Raw genomic sequence first — 23595 nt, forward strand, 5'->3', positions numbered from 1 at the left:
GGAGACGTCAATATTCAGTAAGCCAGACTCTGCCTCCTCTAAGAGACCTAAGGACACTACAATTGCCTTGGCTACCACATAGCCTGAAAGTCCTGAAGGACTGAGAGGCCAAAGCTCAGGGACTGCAACCACACAGAAACAGTTTCACTATCGATGAAAGTTCAAGAGTAAAAGATGTCCTCTGGTACACTGGAAACCAAGGCTTTAGAGAGCAAAAATCACTGCATTTGGGAAGCAACAAACAACTCGGGGTCTTTATTTCTATTCTACTTCCCTGAATTGTTACTTACAGGTTCCCGGCCATCCATGGCTTCCATCCAGAGCCTCCGGTCTTCTTCCGACAATGCCTGCATGGTGATAACCCCTGGCCTGTGGAGAAAGAACACAGACATGAACTCAGTGTCACTGGTAGAGAGATCCTGATGAACGTGAAACTTCAAGAAATACCCAAACAAGAGAGTGAGAGATTGCTAGGTTTAACAAATGAAGACAGGCACACAGGCAGCTTTGAGAGCCACCTTTCAGTCTCAGAAAGCAAAGTCATCTCCTGAATTCCCCTCAATAAACCTGTGTCCCTCAGGGAGCTAGGAAAAAACACAGCAGACATTACCCTACTTACAGTTAAGGGACACAAATGACTAAAGTGATTCCTTTAGACCCTGTTTTTGTACCTTGAGGTCTTATTCATTCCTATTCTCCAAAATGCCTAACAGAGACCTTTACTCACAGTATGATAGCAATTCATATGTATTAAAGCGAACAGAATTACTGGACTCAAGATTAAAAAGAGAGGAAACAATCAAGCTGGGGGGACGCTGGCCTCTTAACCTCTAATCCAAGGTTTCTAAACTCCTTTTGACATGGAGATGTTTTATGATGGTAAACAGATTTATAATGATATTAAATGTATTTTTTTAAAGATTTTATTTATTTATTTGACAGAGAGAGATCTTAAGTAGGCAGAGAGGAAGGCAGAGAGAGGAGGAAGCAGGCTCCCTGCCAAGCAGAGAGCCCGATGCGGGACTTGATCCCAGGACCCTGAGATCATGACCTGAGCCAAAGGCAGAGGCTTAACCCACTGAGCCACCTAGGCGCCCTAAATGAATATCATGTTTAAAGTGAATACTTGTCATGTCAGGTATTAAGTTCTTTACATGCACTACTTCTTTTCACCCTCTCAATGAAATCTGCTTGACCTTTCAAACTGAACACAAACCCTCCAGAAAGCTTGCACATGGTATCAAATGGTGTTTGTTGAGTTCCCCTTACAGATGGCACTCCACTAGCAGAGACTTGAGCATGAAAACGTCCTTGGGAGATGGAGCTAAAAGTGCTCTGTGCTCATTAAAGCAGGAGTCGTTACGGTCCACAGATGGGTCCAAGAGAGTCTATAAACCACTATTCCATCTTCAAATATACGTATATTTTTCTGTATTAACAGTTCAATCTCAGTCATTATCAAAAGAGACACAACCCTCAAAAAGTTAAGAACTACAGATTTAGGGGTGCCTGGGTGGCTCAGTCATTAAGCATCTGCCTTCGGCTCAGGTCATGATCCCAGGGTCCTGGGATTGAGCCCCATATCCTGCTCCCTGCTCAGAGGGAAGACTGCTTCTCTATCTCCCATTCCTCTTACTCATATTCCCTCTCTAGATGTGTCTATCTCTGTCAAATAAATAAATAAAATCTTAAAAAAAAAAAGAACTACTAATTTAAATCCTCATTTTTAAACTCTGAGAAAGCTTAAAAGGAAGTAAGAGGTCCACTAAGCAAGAATTAAGTCTTATTACCATCTGAGTTTGCGGTACCATAATGATTGCAGAACAGTATGGTAATGAAACACATATGGGCCTGGCCATACCCTGATCAGCACAAGTCTATTCATTCTGACCCACATAATCACTGGTACTGACTTACTTTCATAGTTCCATTGATATGCTAGATCTATTCATGTTGAACATATTTTAAATATCACATCCCTCAACACCCCCTAAGGAAAAACATTTCCAAAGATGTAAGCATCTAAGCACAGGGGCGTTGGGGATTCAAGGGGCACTGAGGTGTGGTATGAGTGTGTGTGTACATGTTGTGTGTGTGCGGGTGGAGGTGGACAACAGTGGTGGTAGCTGGGTATGTGGATGGATGAGTAAAGGTGTTGAACATGAAAATATTAATTCCCCAGAGGCAGTCCTTCCTGTGAAGGCCATCCTGAGCAGTGACACCCCAACACAAAGAGGACACAGAAAATATAGTAAGCCTTTTTTCTACGGCTCCTGCCAGGGGCCTCCCTCCTCTTCCCAGAAATTCTCATTCTCAGACCCAAATCCCCACTTCCCACCATGAGCCCATTCAGTGCATCAGACACTGTCTGCAGACTACTGGCAGTCATGGCTCCACAGAGCTGATCCTTGGCTGGCAGGCATGGTGGAGTGATTCTACTCTTCTACCTCAAGCTCAATGCTTTAATGGCTTAGAGGGGAAAAAAGTCTATGAAGCTGCAGTCTGCTTTAGAACTCTCAAGTCCCTGGACCTGAACATTTGAGTATTGCTCAAGTGTTGTGCCTGGACCACCAGTTTCAGAATCAGGCATTCCCTGAAAAATGGAGATTCTTAGCCTAAAACTACCTTATTACTGAATCTGACTTTCTGGGCTGGGTCTGGGAACTTGGATTTTAACCAACTCCCCAGGTGATCCCGATGCACAGTTAGGTCAGAGACCCACTGCCCTGGCCCCCACCCTTTCCTTCCTGTCCCCCCACACTAAAGAGCAAAAGACACCCCCCGGTATACACTAGGGTCAAGCAGCCAACAAGTCTCCAGTCCATTTCCTGCTAGGTTCCTACCAGCAAACAGTGGGACCACAATAGTTGCCTAACACACCAAGATTTCAGGGACCCTGCAGATACCACATCAACCTCATGGCACACATTGTGAGATTTCCACCCAGAACCACAAGGAGGAAGTTCAGACAAACTCAGAGGCCACTTGGCCCTAGTAACCAGGAAAGTCAACAGGATCTGTTTTCATTTCAAGAAGAAATATCAAAATCTAAGTTCTTTTCCATATGTGGTTTTGTTCCCCTTTTTTGTGGAAGGGGGTAGTATGGAACTGAATAAAGTGGATTTAATACACTTAGTGCTAATCTTATCACCATTCCAGGTTCAGGTAATTTTCTCTCGGTCTCGTGTATGTATGTCTGAATCACAGTACTATCCTTTCTAGGCATCTAGAAAACACTCCTTCAGCTCCAAGTTTCTTTTCCTTCATAACAATTTAAACCATAATTACATAAATCTCTTATGTGTGAATTTCCAAGGACCAAGGTGAAAGGGTCAACTTTATTTTGGAATCAAGCAATAAGTTTCTTTCCATATTCCCCCCCCCCCGTGTCCCTACTAGCCACCATACCGCAAAACAAAATTAAAAAAGCAAAACTCTCTATGACCCTGTACTTTCCATGTCAGCAGTTCGTGTTTTAAATGCATCTGGTTTTTCATAACAAAAATGGAGAGGGGGAAAGAGAAAGAGAAATCCAGAGGAGGGTGTGCAATGAGCAAGGGAAAATATAAAACAATGAAAGAGAACTGAAATAAATGAGTTCTTTCTAGCTCTACAAAGAATTGTGTTAATATCAAACACCATAATGGTATATAATCCACAGTAATAATAACCTAGGAGGGTATGTCAGATGCTGTGCTAATCACTATATATAAATTCATTCATTTAATCTTGACAACTACATCACAAGGTAGGTATATTCTCATTATCCCATTGGGGAGATGAAAAGAACCAAGGCTCAAATAGGTTAAGTATCCTGTCTACAGTTACAGAGCCAGGGTCTCAACCCAGCAGTCTATTGCTTCACCCTTACACATAAGACCACAGCAAATGTGGAGGTGCCCTACCCCACAGAAAGCAGATACTGAACATTCCTCCTCCAAGCACCAGAAAATTCCTACATAGTATCAAATAAGATCAAACCATAAAAGGTTCTGTAAAGCCTGAAGTGTTTCATAGATACAGTCACCACCAGAACACCATTCAAACAGTCAAACCAAAAGAAGAATATGACAATGTCCAATATGACTATGGCTGACTTTTCTTCAGCAGAGGTTCTCCACATTTCTTCTACTTCAAAATACTCAAGAGATGGAAAGGATGAGTTATTTATTTTTTTATTATGTTAAGTTAGACACCCTACAGTACCCTATTAGTTTTTGATGTAGTGTTCAATAATTAATTAGTTGTGTATAACACCCAGTGGGTGATGAGTTTTTTAAAAGAACATAAAAGGCACCAAACATGGGGACACCTGTGTGGCTCAGTCAGTTTAAGTATCTGCCTTTGGCTCAGGCCATGATCCCAGGGTCCTGGGATGGAGCCCCAAATCGGGCTCTCTGCTCCGTAGGGACTCTACTTCCCCTTCTCCATTTGCCCCTCTCCGCCCAACCTGTGCTCTCTCTCAGACAAATAAATAAGATCTTTAAAAAAAAAATTAAAAGAAAGCACTAATCATAAAGAAAAAGGAAATAAGGAAATAAGACTTCAACAAAATGAATAATTTTCATTCATAAAAAGGTACCATTAAAAGAGTGAAAAGGCAAACTGAAGAGAAAGAGATGCTATAGTTTGTATCTCCAGTGAGACTAACCAGAATATGTAAAGAATGCCCACAAATAAGAAAAAAAAATGAACCCAATTAATGAAATGGATAAAAGACATGAACAGGCACTTCAAGAAGGACACACAAATGGCCAACAAACATAAGAAACAGGGCCCAACATGATGTCTCTTTGAAGAGATGCAAATGAAACCACAATGAAACACCCTCCTGAAGGGAGAGCATTCAGAAGACCACCAATACCAAGTACTGGCAAGAATACAGAGCCACTGGAACTCTCATATATTGCTAGAAAGAGAATTGATAAAACCATTTTGGCAAATCTACTAAAACTAAACATACACCTCACCTGCTGTAGGAACTAGCAATTCTACCTCTATGCATACATCCAAGAGAAATGAATGTGTATGTCCATCAAAAGACACATTCAAGAATGCTGTTTTATTTTTTTAATTAACATATAATGTATTATTTGCTTCAGGGGTACAGGTCTGTGAATCATCAGTCTTAACATAATTCACAGCACCCTCCATAGCACATACCCTCCCCAATATCCATCACCCAGCCACCCCATCCATCCCATCCCCCTCCCCAGCAGCAACTCTCAGTTTGTTTCCTGAGATTAAGAGTCTCTTATAAGAATGCTGTTTTATTCTTAATGGCCAAACTTTACAACAACAAAAAACTCAAATATCCATCTATGAGAATAAATTGTTTATATTTAAACAAGGGAGCACCATACAAAAATAAAAAAAGAACCAACTACAAGGTACAATCAACAAAATGAATCAATCTTATAATAATGAAACAAAGAATCCAGACACAAACTACTAACAGTACAATTTCATTGATATGACGTTCAAACACTATTCAAAATCATCTATGGGGACAGAATTCAGAACAGTGATTTCATTTGGGGGAAGAGGTATGATGATGACTGGCAGGAAATCATCTCCTCAGGTAATAGCAATGTTCTATAATCTGATCTGGGTGGTTACACAGGTATAGGCATTGTGGGGGGCAGTCATAAAGATATGCTTAAGATATGCACTTAAGATTTGTGCATCTTACTGTGATTACACTTCAATTTAAAAAAAAAAAAAAGTCTTTTAAATACCAAAGATCCAGGCCTTGTCATCAATAACTTAGGCACCCTAGTTATCCTGACTCTGGTGCTTCATAGCTACATAAGTGCCTAGTGGACAACTAACTGAACTACTCCATAATCTTCTTTACACTGCAGATTTAAACAATTCCTACTTCAAGAAGTCATTGTGAAAGTTTAATGAGATATTCATAAAGTGTTTCACAGTGTTAGACACACTATAAATGCTCCAAGAATTTGCTCTTATCACTGGGGCAAATGGAGGCGGCAGGTGGAGGGGAAAAGATGGCAAGTGTGCAGTAGGGTCAAAACTATGGAGGAAGAAGGGCAGGTGTACATAGTTTAAAAAGGAAAAGAAACCAGCCACAGGTGCTGCTGATACACGTGACCCCACCCCCAACACACTCACACACAGCACTGAAAATCACACCTCTACCACAAAGGGAGCCAGGCCAGGGGCTGTGCTGACACATAGGCTCTGACATCATGGCCATTTCCTTTTTCCTCCTGAGTAAAGCATTTAAGTGGCCTACTTCCCCCTTCTGGAATTAATGTCAGATAACTGATAAGGACAAAGAGGGGTCTTTAGCAATTCTAGAAAATCTGCCAAGGAGCCCCCTCTACCCACGAGTTGGGAGAAGTAACAAAAGATGACCTGCAATCCTTTCTACAGCTCAATTCTAAGATACAACGTATGATATGGCACCTCATTTTGCCTCTGAATAAATCCTTGGTTAGTGCTATATCTTTATCAGCTTCAGAATGGTGAACAAGTATCTAATTTTCTCTAAAATGGCACTCTACTTCTCACACAACAGGGGAGAAGATGCAAAAAATTACTCATCTGTCACAGGCCAAACTGCGCCCCAGCACCATATCCCCTTCCACTCTGGCCTCTAGAAAGAGCCCATGGAAAACAGTGTACCCTTCACTGCCACATCCAGGAGAGGGGACCACTGATGTCACCTCACAGGCTCCTCAGCAGCAGAGACCAAGTAGAATTACAACCAGCCCTGACTCCAGGGCCACACCACAGCTTTCCTGCTCTAATCTTATTCCTGAATCTGAGTCAACAATAGTGATCTCAGTGACTTGGCAACTCCACCACTTCCTACTGGACAAGGAAATGCTGTTACTGACTCCACCCCACTGAAACAAACACTCAGAATCTCTTCTTTCTAAATCAACCTCCAAAGATCCAAAGATGAAGGGGTTACTCATTCATAAGACTCTAAGTCTTCTGTTGGCAAGAGTTCATCCCCCAGCTTCCAACCACACTACAGCACATGTAAGAGTCAGGTTATGCTTGTATAGGAAGACACAGAATGGTGAAGCCTTGGAGAATGGGCTGCCATCCATAGTGGGAAAGAGGTGCACAAGTGCCAGGCACAGGAAGTTGTCGTTTGCTTCTAAAATCCTACTGGGAAAACAGGTTCCCAACCATTATTAGGGTTTGAAGTTCAGGACATCTTCATTTACACAAAGATATGGCCAAAGCCATACCAAATAATCTTGGAGAATGACAATGTTTTCTTGTCTATGAGATTACAGACTCAAACATCCACAGAGAACAGGAAATAAGCAAAATCAGTGAAATTGAATGAAAAGATTATTTATTGCCCCAAGGAAAATAGGCTCACTCTCATTTTCCATATAATACGCAGCCCTTTACTTTTTCTTTTGCACATTTACTTTTTGATGGTCATAGGAACAAAAAAAGTATTTCCCCTCTATGGGAAAAATAATGGTGCAAGTAAAAGGCAAAGCGGCAGCTGTCACCTGTCATCACAGTGAAACAACAGAGCATGGTGGGGACTTGGGTAAAGTGAAGACTGTATGCCCCACCTAAAGGAGGTATCCACCCCTCACTCTATAAACAGCTGGTACATGGGGAGGCCGAGCAATATTTATAGATTTTTTTCAACTTCAACATGTTGGTTCAAACACTACTCAAGCCAAACCAAACATGTCTGTGGACCGCCAGTTTGCAACTTCTAGTGTCTGTGTCGGTCTTTCTCTGAGCTCCACCCCAAGTTACCATGACGTATTATAAAGTCATCTGATGTACTAGAACCAGCAACGATGCATGTCTGTGTTTGTGATTCACCTCACAGTCAAATTCAGCAGAGCATCTCCAACGTTTCATAAAGAGGAACGTGGGCTACCTCCTCTTTTATCCCCAATACTCAGGACCCAGTGTCATCACTGGAGGGCAACATTAATCTATATGGAGATAAAAAGTTATGAATATGCACAACTATACATGCACTGAGATAATGACCCACTGAAGGTCCTTGCACATTACAGAGCCTTCCGCATAAAAAGGATATGAGTAGGCTAAAGGTAAGAGACAGAGTTACTGAGAGAGAAAGCAGAAGTTGCAAAGTAGTGGTTCATTAACTGTGACTAATATTTACTGCATATTTACTAGGTACCAAGCACTGTGCTAAGGACTTTATTTGCAATATAGTTTATTCTTCAAAATAACTTTCTGAAGTAGGTATTATCATTATACCTATTTTAAAAACTTGCAAAATGTCATAGCACTAGGAAGCAGCAAAGCCTCGACTTGAACCCAGTCTGCAAAGCCCATACAGAAGCAAAGCCTACACAGAAGCACAATACTGTACTGCCCCCACGTGCATGCAATGTATGTGCCCTGGGATCCATGGTGACCGAATCCGTAAGCCTTAAGGGGTGGGAAGGAAAGAGGGGAAGCAGGGCTTGTGCGCATGTGCTCTCTCTATCACACACACGCACACACACCCATACACACACCCCTTAAGAAGTTTTCAGAAGTAGGCTTCTCATCAATTTAGAAAGGATCTTGTCCTAATAATGAATAAATTATAATATATCACTGCCTACAGCATTAACCCCTTGAGAGGAAAAGTCCTAAAATAATGAGCACCATAGCAGTAGTGATACTCTCAAGAGTAAATACTGCCAATCATATCAAATAATTTCCTACATTTTTATTTTAAAGGAAAGTGCAGTCATAAAACATCAGGAAGCCCAAATAAAGAAATCTTTGGCACATGAAACTGCATTATCCTAAGAGAAACTTATATGATAACCTATGATGGGCCAGCCATTATGCCAGGTACCGGCAACACAGGAGGAAAGCAAATTTTAACACAGCAGCAGCAGCAGCAGCACCAGCACCAGCAGCAGGAGACAACATTATTAATTGCCACAATGAGTAAAACTCAGGGAGAACAAAAATACTTGTTACTACCATTGATAACAAGTTGAAAAAATTATCTAATTTAAGAAATTTATTAGTTCATTTACCAATTTTTTGTTTTTACTATTCTAGCTCATAGTGCATAGAAATGTAAGTTAAGTGGAACTTACTGATTGACTTGTTTCCTCTTTTCAGATTTAACTGTAACATTTTGGTTTAGATTTTTTAAAAAACTCATTTTATACTTAGAAGTTGGCTAATTAACTGGCATTTGCCATTAGCAAAACAAATTTCAGTATGCAGACCGAAGAGTACAAATAAGGTCGCCCCCATTTCCCTTCGTAAAATCCAAGAAACCCCACGTCCCATTTTTAGTTAAACCACAGTCAAACAGTAAATGCTCTCTCAGTTAATTTACAAAAAAGAAAAAGGGGAAGAAGACCATTCGATAACAATTTCAAACTGCATGAATATTTAAGATTCCAAGAACTTCTCAACTCGCTTATTCTACAGAACAGCCAAGAAGCAATCCAGAAAGCACAATACTTCCCCCCAGTTTACCCCCATCCAAGTATGGAAGTTACAGCAGAACACCCTCTGAGGAAGGAAAAGCCATTTCCTGTCTAAAATGTCAGTGGTACTGAGACCAGCACTCTAATCCAACCACCAGGAAGGCAAAATCAAATATTATTTCAAACCAGGGGTGAGAAGGGGAGGGACAGGGAGGGGAAGTCTGAAACCAGGAAAAATAGATTCATCTGTTGCAAAAGATAAAGGCGTCCTGCACCAAGAGGGAAAGGCAGGTTGGCCTGGTGTTCAGCACACACTGGACAGCCAAAATCACACATCTGTTTTCTTCACCATCCTGAAATAAGCCGTTCCTGAAGCAAAGAGCCTGACACTTTTCATTTAGAAACCAAGGTAAAAATGTAATGTTTAAACAGAAGCTTGATTAACTGAGCATGCTTGCTTTTGCAGGGAAGCAGGTATGAAATGATCCATCACAAAAGGGTGAGAGGAAGGAATTTCGACAAAGAATGAATCATTTAGAATACCTTTTCTTTAAGGAGTAATGCACATCATTTCTTCTCTAGAGCAAAAACACCCCCCCACCCCCGCGCACTCCTAACTGTTGATGTATAAAGAAGAGCTGATTTTCCACTAGACCTTCTTAGTAGTTACTAATAAATATACTAAACTGCCATCTAGAGGTTGAGCACTGCAGCAAGTCTGTTACATAATGTGATCCTTTTTGGAAAACACATACCATCCTACACTCACACAACCTCACCAAGACATATAAACAAGTGCATACACACCCGACACATAGCAAATTAGAAGCAACAGTATTATTTTAACTTAGTACAGTTCCATTTTGAGACAATAAGTCATAAAGAAAAGCATAACACTTTTTATCTTATATAGGATATATATACAAATAATGGGTCACCACATATATAATTTGAAAACAGAATCTTCCTCTACCAGCCCCTTTGCACATATACTTAATGCACCTGTATTAACTCTTAGTTTATAGTGGACTTGAAAAATCATTAGACTATAGGAAAAGGAACAACATCAAAATGGAAAAAACATGCTCAAAGAAACATCCACCAAAGCAAAGGTTCAACATAAGAACAATGAATTCCAAGGTACTGGGGTTGAGAAAAAAAAATTTCCAAAAGCACAACTTTCGCCAACACAGAACTGCATCAGAGTATTATCATATTCCATCTTCAAAATAGTCCTGCAAGGATAGTATGATAAGCCCTGGACCAGAGTCACACAGCTAGTAAGGGGCAGGTCCCAAACTGAAATTCAAGGCTGTTTGCATCTTTTACCTGCATTTTGCAGTCTGCCATAAAAAGATCCTTGAAATGAGGGTGGTAGCTGATTGGAGGGTTTGGTTAGACCAAAGGTTAGACCTTTTCTTAGGTCTTCTGTTAATCTTCTAAGACTCCACTATTCTTACTTTAACCAACCTTTCATTTTCCTGGAATTTTTTTCACCCAACCTTATACTGGAATGCAGAGTATGTGAGTACTTGCTCAAGTCTTAACTTAAATAACACCTAACATGATTAAGCTCCTGTAGTATCTTACAAAACAGTTCACCAAAGTCCTAAAAATAAGAACAAAATTGTCTAACTCAAACATTACTCTTCCATAAGAAACAAAACAAAAAAACCCCATGCACATAGTACTAAATTAAAAACTGTAGAAAATGATGTTATCATGCCTCTGGAAACAAATTACTTGACACACAAATTTAGAGTTGAACAGAGGTATACAAAACATACCTAATTTGACAACCAGCTAACCGCTACCAAGAAGAGCTCATACACTGTGCAAGGGCACAGTACACACAGTGGGACGACAGGAGAGTTGATAGTGGGTGTGGCCCCTCAGGTTGATGCTGGTCAGAGGAAACCGTCTTGCTTTACCTGTTTGTGGGAAGCCTGCACTAGGAGGACTTCAGGTTTAGTTTGAAAGCAAAATCAGGTGACAGCTTTTAAGAAGGAAAGCCCAGCAGATTCATAGTACTTCGTTAAACTTTCTACCTCCACTGTTGGTAAAATCTATGGCACGCGGTTATGCTTCATCAATGAGGGAAGGAGAGAAGGAGAGGAAGAACAGGTTCAGAGTATTCCGGTCATGCCATCAATCTCTGTATGAACAGAAGAATTACGTCGCTGTGTTTCTTACATTTGTCCTATGCTTTCTGGTCCTCCAAGTTTGCTGAAACACTCAACATCCCAGTTTATACCTTTAATTGCATGAATGTGTATGTATATGCATTTGTGTCTGCTCTTTCTACAATCAAAAGCAAACCCCGAGCAGGTAAGGACTGTGCTTGTCTTGGCCCCCATGCCAATGCCAGGAATGGGGCGTGTAGTACCCCACGTAATGTCTCCAAATGTACAGACTTCTGTTGGAGTCAGCTAGTCCTGGAAAAAATAAAGTATTCTAATTGTTTCCTTTCCTCAAGTATAAACACCTCCTCTCAAGAGACTACATTGATTCAGTGCATCAAAACGAAGCCTTTTGTTTCTATTACTTTCCATATGGTTTAATGGCTCCTCCCGGAAAACATATGGGAGAAAATATCCATGTGTCACATCTGTGAGAAATTTCTTTAAACAAATCCAGAGATGCTGGGAGGTAGACTCCACCATGATCCTTTAGCTTGAACAAATATTTTCCTTACTTTTGCTCATTAATTTCCATAGGATGCTACATGATGGAGTTAATTATTTAGAGTGACTAAAGAGAGGTCCCGATTGGCAAGTATTAGTAACTCACATACCACTACCACTAACAGCTACTTTTAGATGGAATCCCATTTCTACCCATGAATTTTACACTGAACTCCCTCAAAAAGAGGTGGCATACTTTAAGGAAGAAAATGATAAATCTAGTCCTTATTCAATTAACCAACATAACATACAGACCTTCAAATGCTTGGTGCTATGGCAAGATAATTCAAAAAACACCAAAGATTGTTTCTATATTAAGACATAAGAATGATTTTTTTTTTCTAAGCTAGAGAAAGGTTAGGCTACCATCAAGACGATGCAGAGTAAGGAAGATAATTTATGTCAACATGCTGTTTGTGAAGTGGGGCTTCTTCAACAAGTATGTGCTGGCCCATCCATCTAAAAGGCTGTCAGGGATACCGCTGATTGATTGAGAGAGGTCCTCCCTATTCAATACTGGGTTCGGTTCCTCTGCTAGGACAGATTTAACAAAGTACCACAAACAGGGTGACAACAACTACAGAAATTTAGCAGCTCACAAGTCTAGAAGTTGTGAAGTTCAAGAGCAAGCAGTTAGCAGGGTGGGTTCCTTCTGAGGTATGTGAAGGAGAATCCTTTCCATGCCTCTGTCCTAGATCCTAGGGGTTTACTAGCCATCTCTGGTATTCTTTGGCTTGAAGACATATCACCCTTATCTCCGCCTTCACGTTCACATGATGCTTTCCCTGAGTACATATCTGTCTCGGTATCTAAATCTCTCCTTTTTATAAGGACATTGGTTACACTGAATTAGGGCCTACCCTCATGACCTAACTTTAACTTGATGACCTCTGGAAAGAGACTATTTCCAAATAATTTTGATTTTTAGACACTGGGGATTAGAATAGAACTTCAACATATGAATTGAGGGATATACAATTCAATTCTTAATAAACAACTTCTAAGAAAGTAAGAAAATACTCCTCTTTGTACCATATTGTGGCAACATCCTACAACTACTCCAAGTCATACACACTCATTTAAAGCCTTATAATAGTCTTAATGCTAGAGTCCTGAAATGGAATTAAAAACAAAAACAGAAGACGAATTCAAAGCAGTATCACATCAATTTAATGGACAAGATATCTTGGCCTAAACAACCTTTCACTTTGGAATTGAAGAAAGCCACAAGAGTTTCTACTAATGTTAACTTTTCAATGTTGGTAACAACAAAACCCTTTTGAAGGAAAGATATGAAAATATCAGCCTGTGACATATTTACTCAGAACAGACCAGGGGTCTTCAACAAATTCTTGGGTCTGAACCTCCCCTAAAACTAGTTCTGAGAAAAGGAATCGAAGAAAGGCACTGGAGAATAAGGGACAGATAAGATGTGAATATGTGGGATTAGGTAATTATGTGAAGTTACTATAGAAGGCTGTAACATACTGAGAAGAGACGATAGGCCTAGTTGATATACCAAAAGAAAAGCAATTAGATACAAGAATTAAAAGTAGATTTCTGAAATGTATTCAGTTTACAGAGAACCTCAGACATAAAGTTCAAGAACTATGGATCTAAATCTCATACCTCTGAATTAACAGTTAATTGGATTCCCAGCTTTTTCATGGGTCAAAGAGTCACAACACTTCTTCCTTTAGGACATAAATGTCAGAGCTTAACCCCTTTTCATCAGTATTTCAGGAAGAACAAATTAACAGCAATGCATTGTCATACAATGAAATCAACTGATAAATACCCCATTGCTTTCTGACTCATGCTAGTCTCTCTAGAGAAAGAGAAATGAGTGTTACCTTAAAAATAACGGGGAGAAGAGATGTACCCCCCCCAAAAACATAGCATTCGTGGGACACCTGTGTGCAATGTGCCCAGTGCCTATGCTCTATCTGTACTGCCTCTTTAAACTGTTAGCCATGTGAGGATCTCCTGGAGGTCACAAGGCAGTAAATATAAGAACAGAAGCTAGTTTGCAGCTATAGTTCATCCATTTGTTTATGATGCCATGTGCAAGTGAGTATAGTGAGAAAGTACTTCTCAGATTTCACATCTAGCAAGTTGAACACTCAGTGGTATCCCTGAAACCCAAGTAATGATAGCCCTGGGCTTAACGCTGGAAACGTTTCTAACATCCTCAGTTTGCGGCAGCAAGGTGCCCTGCAGTGAGTGCCCATGCACCTTGGTTCAAATCCCTCCTGAGCCCAAGGGAAGACTCACACCTCTGAACTACAGATTCCTCACCAGTAATGTGAATTAACTGGAGCACAGTCCTCCTAGACTGTAGTGAGGATAACATGAGAATGTATGAAGAGTGTTCGGCTTCTACAGAGTGTTCTCTTACTGCTGGATCCCTCACCACTCCTCCACCTTTAGCTTAAAAAGTGAATTTTACCATGGTTGCTGCTGTTGCTTTTTTCCTGGTCATCTGTTACGAGAGACTGGAAATCACCTCTTCTACTAGCTATATTCTTCTCCTCCATATGGGTAAGATTTAAGTTCCTTCATAAAGAAGCCTCGTTTGGGGGGGTTTCTGTTTTGTTTTACTGTCATTCCTAGTTACAGTGTTTTTAGTAAGGAAACATTTTCATACTCTGAAAAATCTGTATCGTGAAAAGCATGGTGTTTACTTGCACCCATTATTAGTGAGAATAAAGGACAAATGAAGGGCTTATTCCAAAAGTGGATTTCAGAGTCTCTCCAGGAGGATCAGAAGGACTGTGTAGGTCTGGGGCCAAGAAGCTGTAGTTCTAATGAGCACCGCATGGATGCTGAGTGCAGGTATTTCTCACCACACAGTCAGACATGCTGATGTAATCAACTGAAAAATATTGACCAGCTAGAATATCACTTCCTAAAAGCTATAGCCTCCGTTAAACACACACACACACACAAACATAAAATATCAGCACTAAGTCTAAAAGATACAAGTATTCAGAATAATCCTAAAAACCCACCATGTCATATATTTTAAGTCAAAAAATACTTTCGCATGCATGTGTACCTTAATAGAGTAAAACACTAATAGCTGCTACATAAACATTTATAAATAGAACAACTTCCCTTTTACTTCTACATTTCCTAAGTGCTAAACTTGCATTTTGTCCCTCCACCTCTAGCCATTCAGGTACAGCTGAGGTATCAGAAGGCCCAGGTTGGAAAAGCAGTGGGAATCAACTCCTTGCTAAAGCACACTGGGGAAAAACCAAGGTGCAGGAATCTTCCAGAGGAGAGAACTCTGGGCAGAGTTCCCAGGAATGTTGCCAATGAACCCATGGAAATGTTTTTCCTTCCCTCCTTAGTCCCTTCCTGGATGGGTAAGAAAAATGCAGAAAGACACTAAGTCAAAACAGGAGACAGATAAGGAAAAATGCTGCCCAACTATAACCTAATCTTTGAGATCAAAGATAATGGCCTATATAAAAAACAGAGAAGTTTTTCATACATGTTCTATGTTATTTTAGGTAAATGTTAAGAGACACAGAAGATGCTCAAGTTCAGAAAACAAAGTTTCTTAAACTCTCAGGTGCTAGAAACAGGATGCATGCATGGCATACCTAACAGGGCCATATGGGAAAGAGCCAGCAGCCACAGGGCTACTTGGTAGAGTTATGATAGGACAGCCTAGCTGGTGGTTCCTGTTGGAGTTTCCAAGGGAAAGGCAAAGCACGGCAGCGTCAACAGTTGATCCGCTAGCTTGAATAATTTCAGGGGGCTCTAAACTATAGGAGTGGCCCTCCTTGCCTGGTACCTGAACCTCAGATAATTAAAGCAAAGGAATATTGCCTCTTGGGATTTAAGGGTCCCGGTAGAGGAAGCCCGGCTCTGAGTCGGTTAATTTGCATATCAATGGCACGCTCCAGGCTCTGCTCTTTGCTATCTCTAAGAATTAGCTAGCTCTGGAAGGGACAATCTCTCCCCAGCCAGAAGGGTTTTTAAGGTGTCCTAACACCACAATATACAGAAAATTTAAATATAAGCAATACAACAGAACTAGCTACTCACCTCCTGCTTCCTAAGAGGAAATTTAGCAGCCTCTTTCTGAACCCAGACTAGACAACAACTTAGGAGAAATGCACTTCCCAAACCCTCTCAGTATGTTCTTTGTGACACATTTGCCTTCAGCTTATAATTGGGACATACAAAGGTTTTAAGGTTATAATCAAGGGAAAAGATGGTAGGAAGTACTCGTGAGGTGGAAATGAGACGGAGGCACCACGATGAGTTTTAATTGCCTAAAAAGCAACTCTCTAAAACTTCTGGGAAAACTTCTGAGGAAGAAAACAGGAAACAATTCAGTTTCAGAAATCATTTCTGGGCTGGTTTTCAAATAAGGGACAGCTGCAACATGAGGCACACCTTCTTCCAAATAACCAAATAGATGATAGTCTCTAGAAATAGTTGACAAGCATCAAACAACTAACTCTGCTTTTAAACATATGTGTCTTCTCCACCTCTTTCATGGATGCCAACAATGTGAATTCCCTTAGATTCCATACTGAAAACAGAGATGCATGCAGGTGCTTAGAGTATCCTGAGTTAGGATTTGTTTAAAATCAAGAATAACCAATTTCAGTGTGAAGGAGACACTGTGCAATTCCCCTATGCTACCGTAGTTTAGCCTATGTCCTCGTGCACCATTTCCCTATTACCTTCCCACATCCCCAAACACAGTGAAGACCTGGAGTACTTTCTTTTCTTTATAAATTAGTTTACTTCTCATCATTCAGAGTCTAACCTTATAAAATAATCAAGTCTGGTGAACGTCAGGACAAGCTAATTAACAAATAACAGCTAACACTTGCTGAGCGTTTATTATTTGCCTTCCTGCCAAGCATTTTACGTGCATTATCTCCTTAAATCCTTACAATTCTAGGAACTAGGTACTATTACTAGCTTCATTTTCCAGATAAGGAAATCAAGGCCCTGAGAGATTAAGTAGTAATAGCAAAAAGTCACATGGCTATGAAGCAGCAAAGTTCAAATTTAGGGCCCAGCTGCCTAACTTGAGAGTCCAAGGTATAATGATTAAATGCTAAAGAGATGAGGTAGTTTTCATGAACTTCTGATTAAAGCAAAAGTGCATGCTCCCTTCATAGAAGCTCGAGCAGCCTCCAGCAGCCACACTGCAGGGAGACAACAGGGCATTAGAAGGCATCCCAAACCTGCCAACACCCCAGAAGGCACCCAGTCTCTCCATCTTCTAGAATCGGGAAAAAGTGGCCCTAAGTAAATGTCCCAGAAAGGACAGAAGTACTGGCTTCACAAAACTGGGTGTGTGTGTTGGGGGGTGGGGGGCGGGCGTTTGAACAAAGGAGAGAAATGGCATTATAAGAGAATCATGCTGAGATTTAAGGATCTCTAAGGCTGGCACTGTTGATCTTGAACAGACAGCACATATAAGCTTAACACGTGGCTTTCACTCAAGGAATTAACCTGTTGCCAAGTAAAGTGTTTCAAAGAATTGGAACGTTGTCAAACTAGCTTAACACCATGAAATGGTACAACTTAATGAGACTCCATAAATATTGAGGACTACAACACACAGCTCCCTCTGCAAAAAGTGATTTTACAAGTGGTTCACGGTCTTTCCTGGGCATATATACACACTGGTAGGTGAAATGCTACAACTAAAAGCTATCTTTTTTTAACTGAGTACAACTTGTTCCATCGTTCATTTTACCTGATTCCTTTTGGACCATTTTTTAAGTTAAAAAAAATAAGTATTTTTAAAGTAAAAAAAATCTCAAATAGCTCATATAATCATGCTAAACAGTTTTCTTTAAACATCTACTCCACCTCCTAAGATAACAAACATTACTTCTCAGGAAAGCCCTAATGTTAAAGCAAACCAAACCAGAGGCTCAGCACTGAACCTACAAGACAGGAGAAGATATGCTGATCCTTGCAGACTAGTAACTGGTCTGAGGTCTATTCTAAATTGAGTATTTGGAAAAGGTGGGGTAGTGGGGATCAGAGGACAGAAAAGCTCTGACTGAATGGAAAAGGTAAAAAATCCAAATAATCCAAATAAAAATCCCAGTAATATCTGCTCCTGAGCAAAGTGTGACAGCTACTCACCTGTCTACTGCTTCTACGTCAAAGCAAAACCTCTTCTCGATAGAGTCTGTTTTCCGCCGGGTGCAGGATTTCAGGGTGACAGATTCATCTTCTCCCTATTGGGAGAATACAGACTATCAAAATGAGGCCCGACCACAGGCTATGTTATATGCCTCTCCAGCATTCCACAAACACGCCACATCAACCAGAGTGATCACCCATCTTCTCAAGCCTGAGTGTTCATGACACACAGGAAGGTGGAATGTTGACCAAAAACCTTCCCTCACCCATAGCCTCTCACAGCTAAAGCCTGTAAACCAAGTTTTACTTTGAGCCAAATCTCTCTTTTTTTTTTAATATTTTATTTATTTATTTGACAGAGATCACAAGTAGGCAGAGAGGCAGGCAGGGAGAGAGGAGGAAGCAGGCTCCCCGTGGAGCAGAGAGCCCAATGTGGGGCTCGATCCCAGGACCCTGGGATCATGACCTGAGCTGAAGGCAGAGGCTTTAACCCACTGAGCCACCCAGGTGCCCCCAAATATCTCTTGTTTTAATTTGGTTCTAGAATATCATAACGGTACAGCATCAACCCATGCTACATAATCTCTTGTTGGCAATGTTTGCAACAGGTTTAATTTGTGGATTTTTAAAATTTTATTTATTTATTTGACAGAGAACATGAGTGCAAAAGCAGAGGGATGGGCAGAGGGGGAGCCAAAGGGGAGGGGAAAGGGACAAGCAGTTTCCTCACTGAGCACAGTGCCTGATGGGGGACTCGATCTCATGACCCTAAGACCATGACCTGAGCCAAAATCAAGAGTTGGACACAACTGACTGAGCCACCCAGGCACCCCGAATTTGCAGGGCTGATAAGGGTTAAACGAGATGACCTGCAGATCTCCTGACTCTGAGTTTCTATGTTTCACTGCTTTCACTTTTTCAGAAAGGCCTTCCTGGACCAGGTCAAATATCCCAAGACATGTTCACATAGTACCATGAACTTCGTCTTTCACACAGCACTAATTGTAGCTAGAATTGTCCATTGATGGGGGCGATGATTCCAATCATGTCTCCCTCCTCCTTAGACTGAAGCTCCCTGAGGGCCGGGACTGTGTCTGTTCTTGCTGATTCCTATGTTCCCAGAGCCCATATAGGCCCTGGAACAGAATAGATGCTCAATAAGTAAGTTCTTAACAGCTTCAGAGGTGTAAGTAATGTATAATAAATTGTACATGTCAATTTTTGAGTTTTAACTTCTGTATCTCTCCAGAAAATCAAGACCACAATCAAGCTAATGAACATTTCCATCATCCCCAGAAGTTTTCTTATCTGTTGAATTCCATTCCTCCACCCAGTGTACCTTCAGGCAAATAGTGAATCTGCTTTCTTGTCATACAGATTAGTTTGCATATTCTATCATTTCATATAAATGAAATCACACAGTATGTGCCCTTTTATTTCTGACTTTTTTGACTTGGCACAATTCTTTTGCAATTCACGTATGTTGTGCAAATCAAGAGTTTGTTTCTTTTCACTGCTGAGTAGTATCCCTTCGTACAAAGGGAATCCAACACTTTCCTCACAAAGTGCTCTTTTATTGCCTAAAAACATAAGGGTTTCTGTCCCTGATTTCTTCTCTTTTTCCTTATATAAGAATGTAGGGTTCCTGTTTCTCTTGCCTTTGCCAATCTTTTTCTCTAAACAAGGGGGAAAACTAGTAAACTTGCCTAATTTGTTGAAATAGGAAACGTGACTTCCTATGATAAAACTTAACCACCCCCTAGTCAAAATACCACACAAAACACAGAAGACCTAGCAAGAGACGGTTTATATTCACCAGCTTTACATCTACTGTGTTTCTTAGGAAGTGGAGAATAGCAGGTGGAAAGGTCCTGTGGTCAGGGTCCATGGAGCCTGGGAGGAATCGAAAGCCAGCTAGTATGGTTCAATCCCAGAGTGAAAGGCAAACTGGTATGAAAGAGTCTGAGGGAATCAAGAGCCAAATCATACACATTGTGATCCAACAACCTGAGAGCATGGGGGAAATAATGAAGGGTTTTAAGCAAGGGAAGGGACAAGGTCAGCTTTGGACTGCTCCAGACCTCACACAGAGAGAGCTGCCTCATCTCAGAGGCTGGGATACAGGAGAATTCTCTTTTGCCACACACAGTCTAATCTCCAAGATGGTGGAACAAATCTGCTCACATATCCTTACCTGAAGCTAAGAGAAAAGCAGGTACTTTTACAGGAAAATAATCCAAATGAAATGGACAGCAAGGTGAAGGAAAGTGAAGTGAAAAAGCATGTTAGGGGAAAAAAAAATCCACCCTATTACCTATGTTAAGTCTACCTCCACCTACTAGGAGAGCTTTGTACAAACACATATATCATATATAAAGACGTCAAATGATTCTCCTGTACAAACCAAGATGACATCACCTCCAGACAGTCAGTCTTCCTATTCCCTCCACCCTAAAGCTGAGGAAATAGAGTGATGTTAAGGACAGCCATTATTTTATATATTTTTCTGTTATTATTGTTACTATTATTACGAGCAGCCACCTCCGATTCAGGAGATGCACACTCCAGAATCAGGGTCTGAGTACTGGCTCTGTAACTCACCAGTTGTACGGCTTTATAAATCACTTTTTCTCTCTAGAGACCTCAATTTCCTCCTCTATGAAGGAGAAAACTGGATTAACAGGATAATATAGGACAATACATGGACTTGGAATAGAAAATACATTTAAGGAATTATTAGGAAAATTAATTATTGTACCACTAAACTCCTAATTTAGAACTCATTGTGTGTCAAGCTCTCTTTTAAGAGTATATATACTAATTCATACAAACTTCTTAACAACCCAGTGAGGTGTTTACTATTAACTCAAAGAAAATGTGAGAGTTCCACACATCCACCGTAATTGGTCTCTGTCATTCACTTTGCAGTGGGATAAGACCAAACAGAAAAAAGTTCTTCTTTGAAGGTTTAGGAAAGCACAAGGTCAAAAGTCCCAAAATAAAGAGTGTGAGAGAATAATTTAGGGATGCTCATTTCTAGAAAGACAGATTGGAAAAGGACTATGGCTCAACCCAGGGGAGCAAGTCTAACTCTATTTCCATTGTATAAAAACTAGGGAATACCCAGTGATTAATGTTTAATATCTCTTCTGACTCCTTAATTTCTTTGTTTCTATGTTTGAACAATGTTGTTTTCCTGACATTACTCCACTCTTAAAATATTAAAAGAGCTTTGGTATATTCTTCTGTAATACATGGAAGGAAAAGAGATGCTCATAAATTCCTGTACTGTGGCCTAAGTAAAAGAAAGCGAGGAAGAGAAATTGGAAGTGGTACAGACTAAGGGGGGAGTCTGATAGAGTAGCCAACAGTAATGACAGATGCATCTAACATTACTGAGTTGGGCAGTCTAATTTCAAAGCTGGTGCTCTTAGCCTCTGCAATGCCTGCCCCTCTGTAATGCCCTCACAAACCCAACATACCACACCACAGTGTGCCACAGAGAGAACCAGAGACGGAATGCTTATTGGGGACTAATTCATCAACATATTAGACACAGCTTAAAAATTATTTAAACATAGAATCAAGGAAATTATGTAGAATGGAATCCAGAGATACAGACAGATGAAAAATATAAATGCTTCTGTTAAAAATAGTTAGCTATCTATCTCCCAAAGGAGTTATGTCCAGAAGGAGACATGGAGAGGAGGCAAGATTCAAAATGATAAATGATAAGAATCTCCCAAAGTTACTAAAAGACACCAGTCTCCAAATACAGTAAGGCCCCACATTCCCAAGAACAAAAGAATGAAAAAAAAAATGGGACCATCATTATGAAATGTAGAAACCAAAAGGAAAAAAATGAAGACATTAAGAGCAGCCAGAGAGAAAAGACACATTACCACAAGAGGAAATGCACTCAGGCTACAGCTAGGGAGCCCAGAGGAAAAGAAAAAGGCACAGTGACAGCAGGGCCTATGGTCAGAGCCGGCTGCAAGAGTATTTCTATCCTAACATTCTTCATGCCATGTGACTGTAATATTCTTCCCATTAAGGGGCTGGTCTGCATGCTCTCCCCACAAAACTGGATGGGCTTGGGTGGGCTTCAACCAACAGAGCAAAAGGAAGGCTGTTTGACTTCTAAGGCTACATGCAGTCCCCGCTTTCATTGCTGGAATATTCACTCTTGACATCTTTAGCTGCCCTGAGGCCACCATGCTGTGAGGAAACCCAAACAATCTCCCACTGAGAAATGAGATGGACAGGGACTGAGACAATACAGAGCAGGGAGGAAAGAGGGAAGAGGAGGAACAAAATCAGGAGAAAAGAAGAGAGCCATGACTGACCAGCCTCTAGTGACTTCAAACCCTCACTGTGCCAGCTCCTACCACCATCTGGTTAGAAGGCCCTGAGAAACCCTGAGCCCAAAGCACCCTTCCAAATGCTTGCCCAATTCCTGACCCACAGAAACTGTGAGAAATACTAAAATGACTGGTGTTGTTTCAAAAATTGCTAAGTTTGGGTACCTGGGTTGCTCAGTCAGTTAAGCCTCTGACTTTAGCTCAGGTCATGATCTCCAAGTCCTGGGATGGAGCCCTGAGTCAGGCTCCTTGCTCAGTGGTGAATCTGCTTGTCCCTCTCCCTCTGCCTTTCTCACTGCATCTCCCCCTGCCTCTTCCCCTCTCCCCCGGCTCATGCTTTCTCTCTCAAATACATAAATAAATAAAATCTTTAGGAAAAAAAGGTTGTTTAAGTTTTTTGGTGATCTGTTATACAGCAACAGATAATCGGGACACCTAAACGATAGCTGACAGCCCTCTTTGTATCAAGTAAGAGTGATATCCATCAATTTCACAGGACAAAGCCATCCAGGGATCTCTATCATCTAAACACATTTGACATACTTAGTAGTATATATTTATGAAATACCAGAATCTTTCTTAGTTGTAGTTCTTAAAAGAACTTTAAGCTAAGAATATTCACTTTGCTATAATTACTGTCTAATTACTGCTATAATTACTGTCTACTATTCCTCCTGGAATTATTGTATAAAAGTAGGAAAATTACAGCAAAGCAATCTTGAGAAAGAAGAACAAAGTTGGAGGTACCACAATCCCAGATTTCCAGATATACTACAAAGCTACAGTGATAGAGCGCCTGGGCGGCTCAGTGGGTTAAAGTCTCTGCCTTCAGCTCAGGTCATGATCCCGGGGTCCTGGGATCAATCCCCACGTTGGGCTCTCTGCTCGGTAGGGAGCCTGCTTCCTCCTCTCTCTCTCTCTGCCTGCTTGTGGTCTCTGTCTGTCAAATAAATTTTTTAAAAAAAAGCTACAGTGATCAAAACTGTATAG

The 23595-nt window shown here is 40.8% G+C and overlaps 1 protein-coding gene across 5 annotated transcripts in view; it reads right to left on the bottom strand.

Moving 5' to 3' along the window:
* The window catches only part of ARHGAP26 (Rho GTPase activating protein 26), a 437763-nt gene that overhangs the window by 275417 nt on the left and 138751 nt on the right, over positions 1-23595 (bottom strand). For all 5 annotated transcript variants that reach the window (XM_080803878.1, XM_080803877.1, XM_080803876.1 and 2 more), the window contains exons 10-11: positions 18245-18339; positions 291-369 (exon numbers count right to left, since the gene is read on the bottom strand). In XM_080803878.1, the coding sequence (XP_080660004.1) occupies positions 291-369; positions 18245-18339 (174 nt within the window). The remainder of the gene's footprint in view (positions 1-290; positions 370-18244; positions 18340-23595) is intronic.

The sequence above is a fragment of the Martes martes genome, assembly GCF_963455335.1.
Source record: "Martes martes genome assembly, chromosome: 5".
NCBI classification, from domain to species: Eukaryota; Metazoa; Chordata; class Mammalia; order Carnivora; family Mustelidae; genus Martes; species Martes martes.